This window comes from Petromyzon marinus, chromosome 3, assembly GCF_048934315.1.
Source record: "Petromyzon marinus isolate PM22_M1 ecotype Great Lakes invasive population chromosome 3, UKy_Petmar_22M1.pri1.0, whole genome shotgun sequence".
NCBI lineage: Eukaryota > Metazoa > Chordata > Hyperoartia > Petromyzontiformes > Petromyzontidae > Petromyzon > Petromyzon marinus.
The window spans coordinates 2,083,058-2,093,392 of record NC_133669.1 but is presented as its reverse complement, the minus strand read 5'-3'; the positions used below and the strand labels follow the sequence as shown (position 1 = coordinate 2,093,392).

The following is a 10,335-nucleotide window of genomic DNA, read 5'->3' as shown; positions in this document are numbered from 1 at the left end:
CGGGTAACTTTTATTTTATTTTTCAATGCACGTAAAATAAAAAAAGTCCCATCACCTCTCCATGTAACATCGTTTTACAATGAATTGAACTGCGTAAAAAAATATATGCATATTACATATTTTGAGGTAATAAAGAGTCTCTTTACAGGATGGCAAAGTAGGTGCTGTGCATATGCAGTGCATACAACCAGCCATGGTGAACCATGGCTAGTTATATGCAGTCACGATTTCTACCACGAAACGACGCACGTGGCACACGAGCTGACGCCTCCATCTCCGAGTTGAACGACTCCTCTCGGCCTTCAAATGCATCCCCCGTCTTCTCGTGGATGGAACATCGTTGTGGAGTGACTCATGCAGCCAGCTATGGCTCTAGAGTTTGGTGTTACCTAATGTTGTTTATGTCGTTTATTGTGAAAATTCGGTCACAGTCCCTGTGATCAACTGTTACATTGCTATTTAAAGCTTTCGTGACTGCAATGATTCATCTTCTTTGGTTCTTTCGGTAAAGTCACGTAGAATGAGAATAAAATAATAAATTGATAAAATAAAATAACACAATAATATTCTCATTCTACGTGACTTTACCGAAAGAACCAAAGAAGATGTTACATTGCTTTTATGGCTTTATTTTGGTGATGTCGAAAAGTTTTTTTGGTTTGGACGTGTCTGTTTTGTTGTAGCACGGAGTTAGACTGATGGCCTTAATTTTAGTTGTCTTGTGGTTGTTGTTGTTGTTTGACTTACATCCCACTGGGATTTTTGCACACAGCGTTGGTGTACGGTGCTATTTCAGGAATATTTTGCTGTTTTTTTTCATGGATTTTCTGTTTGCACAGTCACATAGTCACTTTAATGTTTTCTTGTTCGTGTTTTTGTTTGTTGCGGTTGCACCCGATTCAAGAGCCGGATGGCTCACAGACATTGCCTCACCACCGCCCTCTGATGAACGCCGGCCGGTACTGGCAGCTCAAAGACACGTGGAGAGGGGGGTAAGCTTGGTGGGGGGGGGGTCAGGTGACCGTGAGAGGGGGGGTATGTGGTGGCGCGGCGTCACGTGACCGAGAGGGGGTGTGTGGTGGGTAATGTGGTGGGAGGGGGTGGCATCACGTGACGGATAGAGGGGTAATGTGGTGGTGGGAGAGTGTCACGTGACCGAGAAAAGGGGGTGTGGTGGTGGGGGCGTCACGTGAACCAGAGAGGGGGAATGTGATGGGAGGGGGGGGGAATGTTGGTGGGGAGGGAGAGGGGGATCACGTGACTGAGAGGGGGGGGGTGAGTCACGTGACCAAAAGAGAAGTAAAGTGGTGAGGGAAGGGGGGGTCACTTGACCGTGAGAAGGGGGCGTGGTGAGGGGGGCGTCACGTGACCGAGAGAGGGTGAATGTTGGCGGGAAAGGAGGGGTCAGTCATCACGTCACCAGTCGCCAGGGTAACGCGTCGCTGAGCACGCGTCGTGACGTCACCGGGAGACGAAGCCTCGGCCCAGGAGTCGCCGCCGCCGCTGCTGCTGCCACTGCTGTTGCAGAGTGAAGGAAGAGATAGAGGAGGGCCGAGAGAGGCTCCAGAAGGAGTGGACAAGAGACGGTGGAGAGTTTCCAGGCGACAGTGGCGAGGAGGAGCGTGACGACTTTCGACTCCCCAGATTCACCCAGGAGCGGCCATGCAGCTCCGGCATCTCAAGACGCTGCTGACGCCCCAGGTGAGAAGGGGGCTCAGCCTCGTCCCCCGGGGCCCTCCTTGCTTGAGGGATCATTCTCCACGGACCCGGTCTATGCGCGCCAGGGACATGTGTTCCCAAGGACTGTGCCCCAGGAATCATCGCCACGGATCCCTCACCAGGGACCCTGCAGAGAACCACATCCAGGCACTCCCAGGGAGATCCGGTTACTCAAGGACCCTTCCCAGGCATCTTCCTCAAGAGAACCACGGTCGCGAGATGTTAACTACCTCGCCTGGTATACAGCAGCTCATGGGTTCGATCCCAACCCTGACGCCTGGTGTATATTTGCAGGTTGCGTGTCCCTCTCCCCGTGGTCGCGTGTATTCTTGTCCGGATCCTCCGGGTTTCCCCTCCACATTTAGCATCAGCATCACGCGTTTCGAGTATTTGGCTGCTATACATTTCCACGTGATATTTTAGGGGCCGTCCATAAATGACGTCACTCGATTTTGTCCGATTTTTGCCCCCCCCCCCCTCGTCACACGGCGTCACAAAAAGTCAGACCCCCCCTCAAATATGACGTCACAAAGCTCTGCTCCCCCCAAAAACATTAAACATGCTTCATATCCAGGGGCGGAGCCACAGGGGGGGCTAGGGGGGGGGGGCTTAGCCCCGCGGGCTTAGCCCCCCCTGAAATTTTGTGAAAGTCGGTAATCGGGATAACCGGATATTCGGCTGCTGCAAAATGCTGCAGCCTGCCACCTCGTGCTGCCCTGCAGGCTGCCACCTCGTGTGCTGCCCTGCAGGCTGCCACCTTGTGTGCTGCCACCTTGTGCTGCCCTGCAGGCTGCCACCTTGTACTGCCCTGCAGGCTGCCACCTTGTGTGCTGTCCTGCAGGCTGCCACCTTGTACTGCCCTGCAGGCTGCCACCTCGTGCTGCCCTGCAGGCTGCCACCTTGTGTGCTGCCCTGCAGACTGCCACCTTGTGCTGCCCTGCAGGCTGTCACCTCGTGCTGCCCTGCCGGCTGCCACCTTGTGTGCTGCCCTGCAGGCTGCCACCTCGTGTGCTGCCCTGCAGACTGTCACCTCGTGCTGCCCTGCAGGCTGTCACCTCGTGTGCTGCCCTGCAGGCTGCCACCTTGTGCTGCCCTGCAGGCTGCCACTTTGTGTGCTGCCCTGCAGGCTACCACCTCGTGCTGCCACCTCGTGCTGCCCTGCAGGCTGCTTGAGCGGCAGCCTTTCGAACTTATCGAACTTATTAGCCACATCAGCGGCTCCGATCTATTAATAAACTCCGCCTTCAAATCCAATAAAATTTGTTTTATACATTTGTGGCGCCCATTGGAAAACATAAACACTGGATATCTCAGAATATTGAAGTCAGCCCCCCCAAAGTCAAAATTCTGGCTCCGCCCCTGTTCATATCGCATTAAACTATTGTCATTGTAGTGCGTATTTAATGTGGCGCTGCACTCTGATGGTGTAGGAGAAAACATTAAAAAGTATATTTAATCAAGTAGAACGTGTTGTCTATATTTATTTAAAGTTGCGCATTTTTATGTGACGTCACATTTCTCAACCCCCCCCCCATCGTCACACATCGTCACAAATGTCTGACCCCCCCCCACGAGGTGCGTGACGTCATTTATGGACGGCCCCGAAGCCAATTAGTTGAGCTATCATTTGTGGCCAGGTTGCTTCTAAAAACGAGCGATATAGCACAGTGGGCCTTACCTGGTAGAATAAAAATAAAACTTAATTTTAATGTATAGTTTAAAGAATCATGCACCACAGGGCCCAGTTATATGGACTCAGCCTCCCCCGGGATTTCAAACTCCCCTCTGTTGACATTCGTTGTCCCCTCACCTGCCCACTGAAGTAGCACGAATGAGCTTTGCTACAGGGCGCCGTGTGCGTACTTCATTACATCCGGGCCAAGGAGACTTTACATCTTAGTACTGTGCAAAGTAGTGTGTGTGTGTGAAATACACATTGCTCTGTACATCATATACTGCTGCCATGCATGTGTTTAGTAGGTTCATCGTTCTGTGAATGTGAAATTGTAGTTCTTGCTCTGCATCTACATCATCCATACGAAAGAAGAACATCGTTCTGTTTGTGAGTAGGTCCAATATGTTTCAATGGATAGATTGTGCTGTATATGTGTAGGTGAGTGCAGTACATTGCTCTGTGTACTCTGTGTAAGATAATAACATCACCCTGAGCACGTGCCCAGCGCATACGCGAGTGCATCCACGGCGAATGACCACGCTGCTCCGGTGGTGGTGATGCCGCTGCTGCTGCCAGAACGGTGCGGCCAAGGTGACGTGCATGGCGTGGGCGCCCAACAACGGCAAGCTGGCGGTGTGCACGGTGGACCGCGTGGTGCTGCTGTACGACGAGAGCGGAGAGCGGCGCGACAAGTTCTCTACAAAACCCACCGACGCCAAGGCACGCGGAACCACAGAGAGCGAGCGGCCCCCCAACCCCCAGTGTCGCCCCTCCACCCACAAAGTGTCCCCCCCCCCCACCCCTAGTGTAGCCCACCCCCGCGGAACCACAGAGAGCGAGCGGCCCCCCAACCCCCAGTGTCGCCCATGACACTGCCGAGTCACATAGATATTCTCAAGTGAAACAATCACTGAGAAGTTGCTTTTCCGCCTGTTTATAGTCCTGAGCAAGTGGTGAAATTTACACATTCCTCAGGTGGGAGCGAGTCGATTCATATGGCACAACCGCAAAGTAGTACGGTTCTTATTTGATCGACCTGCTGAGATTGCTGAGTCGACCACCGACCAGTATTTTAACTCGCAACCTTCCGATTCACCACAAAGTGGTGCTGCATTTATTGAGCCCAGTGGGATGGTGGGCTGAATCAACCCCTGGCCGGTATTTTAACTCTAAACCTCCCAATTGTGAGCCGCTCGCATTACCGCTGAGCCAGATAGCCTGTTACCGCTGTACCACACTGCCACGAGTCTCCATTGTAATATTTTTGTTACTTTGTCTTACTGTGTATGTGTTTATTTGAAATAAAGTACGGCAAGAAAAGTTACATGGTGAAAGGAATGGCGTTCTCTCCGGATTCCACAAAAATTGCCGTTGGGCAGACGGACAACATCATCTTTGTTTACAAGATCGGAGAGGAGTGGTGAGGGCTGTCACCTGGTGTTATACGCACAACGTTAGAACCTCGCACATGGCATGCTTTACTTTGGTTAGTTTGGGTCCCCAAGAGATCCTTTACCAAGAAATTAGTATTTGAGCAAAGTCAAAGTATCTGCACAAATGAGCATGGGTTGGTACTCTATCTATTGTCCTGCAACAGTGGTAAAATTCCACATTACTTTGACGGCTTCCAGTCAATCTATAGCAAAACCACTGTTGTCCTCGTTTTATCATACTGAAAATGATTATGGGTTCAGTTGAAACCTGACCGGGATTTGACCTCAGCATTGCCATTGTGAGCTAAATGCCCTGCTACCGTGCCACAAAACTGATTCATTATTCAATACTGAATGTTCTTTTGTTCAGTGAACCAGTGTGATCTTACATTGCTTAATTCCAAAATATCTGATCTTTGCGTTTTTGCAGGGGAGATAAGAAAGTGATTTGCAACAAATTCGTTCAAACCGTAAGTCCTCGTGTGCTTTGCTCAACGTCATGTCTTTTGCTCTCCTATTGGACAATTTGCACCTCTTTGTCAATTCTCTACTAAATGAGGACCTCCCCACACAGTGTTTGTCATGGTGTTTTTTGACCGTTTTTCACAAAGCTGGGTCAGTGTGGGTTGGTGAAGGCGGGGAGGGCCCAGCACTGGTTTGGATATCACTCGCTGCTGATTTTAACCGTGGCTGGAAATAAAACCCAGGCTCACCTGTTTCATAGTAACAGTACGCTACCCACTTGGTCACCGCTGCATGCAGGGCATTGGCTGATGGTTGCGGAATGTTTTGATTGCAGAGCGCTGTCACTGCTCTCATATGGCCCATGGAACATGCCATTGTGTTTGGCCTCGCTGAAGGAAAGGTAAAGGCTGCCGGTCATGCATTGGGTTCACTTTGTCGACAGTAATGCACAGGGAGACGTCCTGCCCCTAACACTGACGTGGTTTTTAGCAGCACTGAATAATCCACTTTTATTCTTGTATAGTTTCCCCACAGATCGCTGCACAATGATATTAATGATGCACTCACTTTATCCACTTAATCTACTTATTGTCAACTAAACCGTACTTGATTACATATTAGATCATATGATGGTTCCCTTTTGCAAAATTATACAATATTTTTCGATTTAAAGCTTTCGTGACTGCAGGGATTCATCTTCTTGGTTCTTTCGGTAAAGTCACGTACGTCACGTACGTCACGTACGTGACTTTACCGAAAGAACCAATAAGATATACAATATTTTGTATAACATTTCTTCCACTCATTGGGGAATCTTCTCTAACATATCAATGGAGTTGCCTTTTGAAGTCATAATAAATATGCATGTTCGCGACAATGTATAATTTGTGTGCACAAAATGTTTGTATATCACAATGCCTTCCTATCCCTTTGACGTGTGTGCGTAAATGTTTTATTGATTTCACTTTCTAAGATAAGATTATGTAGTCATGTACAGCATATTCTCAACTGTCCCTTTACACTCCGACACTTTAACATGCAACTTGGGAGTTCCGCGCGGTGATTCGTGCATTTCATTGCTCACAGGTGCGCCTGGCCAATGTGAAGACAAACAAATCCTCCACCATCTACGGAGCAGATTCCTACGTCGTGTCTCTGACCGCAAAGTAAGCAACATGTAATGAAGTCGGTGCCACTGCTCGCATGCGTTATAATATAACGGAAGTGTAAATCTGAATAAAAGCGTAAATTTAAACAGTAGTGTGAATCTCATTGGTTGCAACAGGCCATATAAGTGATTGTGATTTCTTTTTCAGCTCGTCAGGTAAAGGAATCCTGTCTGGGCATGCTGACGGCACCATCGTGCGTTACTTCTTTGACGATGAGGGCTCCGGAGAGTCCCAGGTCTGTGTTACAAACCCCTCCCACCCCCCCCACTCCCCACGTGTTTAACGTACGTGAGCGGAATTTGAGGTGACACGTATCGCCGTGGCGCACAGGGCAAGATTGTGACGCACAGCTGCCCCCCGTATGCGCTGGCGTGGGGCGCAAGTGGCCCGCTGGCGGGGGGCTGTGACCGGCGTGTGGTAGCGTATGGGCGAGAGGGCCAGACGCTGCAGACGTTCGACTACAGCCGCGACCCCACGGAGCGAGAGCTCACGGTGGCGGCCGCCAGTCCCAGCACCCAGTCCGTGGTCATTGGCAGCTATGACCGGTGAGCTCTCAACTCATTGTACGTATGTATGTTGAACCTCTTTCACACCGTACGTGGCCAGCCATGCGAATCTTGAGTTGCGGCGGAAGGACAACAAATGAAACACAAAATCAGTTCTGCAGAAACGAGTTTTAAATGTAGATTTAAAAGTGCACAGCTCTAGTGGCTTCCTAATATTTGAAGGAACAGCGTTCCAGACGGCCGCAGAGGCGCATCTGAAAGCGCGCGGTGCAGTGACCATCTTTGTTTGATGGCTAGTCAAAAGCCGCTGCTGCGAGGATGAAAAAATGTGAGCGAGTCCATCACCCAGAGTGTGTGTGCACGCCGTTGTCGTCGCAGACTGCGCGTGTACAACTGGAGCCCGCGGCGCTCAGCGTGGGACGAGGCCAAGCCCAAGGAGATCCAGAACATGTACACGGTGACGGCACTCGCCTGGAAGAAAGATGGCTCCCGTTTGTGCGCGGTACGCGTTGCTCACGCACGATGCCGCGCGGTGCAAGCAGAGGGGGGGAAACCTGCACAGGGGATTCATATCACAGCGTATATTACACAGCCTCGGGGAGACCTTCATGCAGCAGTGGACTGAGCGTTGCTGATGATGATGGTGTTTCAGTGCCCCCAAAATGATCTACAAAGTTACACAATTAGTTTTATAAATATGTTTCTTTTTAGCCGAACAGGGCCTAATTGTTAAGATGGAGTGCCCTTGCTAATCACCTCCCATGCGCTCATGAGACCAACAAGGTTGAAACCGGTCCAGAGTTTTTTTGCTTAAACAAATTCTGCTGGATTCCATTAGCCCAGAAGGTCAGTAGGTTGACAGACTCGAAAACAATTAACGTTATGTTTACAATGTGTACATGTCAGCACCAGCAGCAGAATGGAGCTCTGTTGTGCCGCACACTCTTCATCTTTTGTGTGACGGCATCCTCATAGCCATCTTTTCCTGGGCAGGGCACGCTGTGTGGGGGAGTGGAGCTCTTTGACTGCTGCCTGCGACGCTCCATCTACAAGAACAAATTTGAGATGACGTACGTCGGTCTGAGCCAGGTAAGAGGTGCTCTTCAGGCCTTCCCGTAAATTGATTATAATAATTTTACCCCATGCGCTCTGATAATAATAATAATTATTAGCAGAGCGCATGGAATAAAATGATAATTTCTCAACCAATTGTGGTTTACAGTAGAGTTCTTCATCTATATGTCCAGTGGACCATGTGATAATCTAGCGGTGTGCTCGCAGGCATATGTGGGGGGATGTCACAACATCTTGCCGTCACAATATCTACATGTGACTACTCATCTGTACCTCCAATATAAGAGCCATATGTTTGTATTCTTAGGAACAAAACACAATTGTGTATTGTGATGATTGCGAGCTGCTCAATGGTCTAATAGTGCGTGCAGTGACGGTCTGTAACAGCGAGTTTGTATGTACCGACACCAGGTGATCGTCAAGAACCTGTCCACAGGCACACGCGCCGTCCTCAAGTCTCACCTGGGCTACGAGGTGGAGGAAGTGAAGATTATGGGAAAGGATCGCTACCTGGTGGCGCACACGTCTGACACTTTGCTGCTGGGCGACCTCTCCACGAACCGCCTCAGCGAGGTGCGTGGGCTGCTGGCTTTGGGGTGGAAGATCAAACATTGGGACGGTGGCGAACGGAATCTCCTCCCTAAGTCTCGGGGTCTCATTCGTGCCCATCTTTTTTAAGTAAATGCTACCAGAGGACGTCGATCCGGATTGCTCGTTCGTCGATGGACTTAAATGTTCCATTATTGTGGCGATTAAACAAATGCTGTAATAATTTTGCATTGCCCACAATCGGCTGAGACGGCATGTGATTTTGTTCCTGGTGCTTTCTTTTTCATTCCTAGATTGCGTGGCAGGGCTCTGGTGGAAATGAAAAGTTTTTCTTTGAAAATGAAAATGTAAGTAAAAGAGAGGCCCGTAGTGTAATGCATTATGCATAATTTTATGGTCATGTTGTTCAGTGTACATACTTATGGTGTTCATTGCAAGTGTGTTTGATGTTCAAATTTAGATGCGCGTGTGTGGTCAATGCAGGTGTGTATGGTGTTAATGGTAGCTGTGTGTGTGGTCAATGCAGGTGTGTATGGTGTTAACCGTAGATCTGTGTGTGGTGAATGCAGGTGTGTATGGTGTTTAATGCCGGTGAGCTGACCCTTGTGGAGTATGGAAGCAATGAAGTCCTGGGCTCCGTACGAACAGAGTTTATGAACCCACACCTCATTAGGTGAGGCCTCGCATCCATCTCTTTGTCGCGAACATCATCACTGTTGTTCCCTTTTGCCATCCATCTCACCAACATCATCATGGAAAAGGAGATTCCGTCCTTTTTCATAGGTGCATGTGGAGGATGCTAGGAATTACATGGCAGGATAGGATAATTAATTTGAAAGTTTGGAATGGGACGTGACAAGAAATAATTGTAGATGTAATCAGGAAAAAGAGGTTGTGATGGGTGTGATGACGACGTGTACAGGCTGGAGGATGGCAAGTTAACCCTTTTCTGTTCTGAGATGACTGCAAGTTGCAGGGTGGGGTCCTGTTCACTGCTGAATCTCGGAACGTGCAAGCGGTTTAGCGTTAACTTTATTTAGAGAGGCATAGCGCCATTGTTTTTAAAGACATTGTACTCAACGCAGATAACTGTAGCGACACGACCATACTTTATGATAGCTGGCGCCAAACTGTGCCACGTGCTCTCCCGCATGGCCTTGTGGGAGCCTAGATACCAATAAAGTTTTATTTAAGTTTTTATTCCAATTCCATTCCGATGATGTACATGTACGTATGTGTACATCATCGGAATGGGAAAGGGGTTAATGAGACAGACATTGGGGTGGCACTCAGAGGCTGGCGAGGAAGTAAAATATTGAAATCCAGATGGTAGGACAATGTCAAGAGGCCCAGCATGTGGTGCGATCGGGACTGGCTTGTTGCTGTGCCTCAACAGCGTGCGTTTGAACGAGCGGAAGCAGCGAGGGGTGGAGAACAATAAGAAGCTGGCGTACCTCGTTGACTTGAAAACCATCGCCATAGGTGAGACCTTTCATATTCATCTTTGTTATTTTACGTTTTTAACGTGTGTGTGTGCATTATTGTGTGTGTACATATATATGTGTGTGTTTACAAATGTCTTGTATTTTTCTTTTCTGAAAATCCCTTGAGATGGAACATCTCATTTGCAAATGTGTCCAGGGTGTCGATTGACACGTGTATCTGATCTAAATTTATTTCTGTAAACCTCAATATTTTCCAAAGAAGGCCATTTGGCAGAAACAACGAGACCTTTCCTATTCTTG

At 49.0% G+C, this 10,335-nt stretch overlaps 1 protein-coding gene across 1 annotated transcript in view; it reads left to right on the top strand.

Moving 5' to 3' along the window:
* Positions 1-1,385: 1,385 nt before the first annotated feature.
* IFT172 (intraflagellar transport 172) overlaps positions 1,386-10,335 on the top strand; it is a 42,918-nt gene continuing 33,968 nt past the window's right edge. Inside the window, exons 1-14 of the mRNA XM_032969794.2 lie at positions 1,386-1,701; positions 3,971-4,114; positions 4,702-4,814; positions 5,258-5,297; positions 5,627-5,692; positions 6,379-6,458; positions 6,609-6,696; positions 6,792-7,006; positions 7,346-7,469; positions 7,961-8,056; positions 8,453-8,614; positions 8,884-8,937; positions 9,160-9,263; positions 9,987-10,072. Of these exons, the coding sequence (XP_032825685.2) occupies positions 1,663-1,701; positions 3,971-4,114; positions 4,702-4,814; positions 5,258-5,297; positions 5,627-5,692; positions 6,379-6,458; positions 6,609-6,696; positions 6,792-7,006; positions 7,346-7,469; positions 7,961-8,056; positions 8,453-8,614; positions 8,884-8,937; positions 9,160-9,263; positions 9,987-10,072 (1,411 nt within the window). The 5' untranslated portion in view covers positions 1,386-1,662. The remainder of the gene's footprint in view (positions 1,702-3,970; positions 4,115-4,701; positions 4,815-5,257; positions 5,298-5,626; positions 5,693-6,378; positions 6,459-6,608; positions 6,697-6,791; positions 7,007-7,345; positions 7,470-7,960; positions 8,057-8,452; positions 8,615-8,883; positions 8,938-9,159; positions 9,264-9,986; positions 10,073-10,335) is intronic.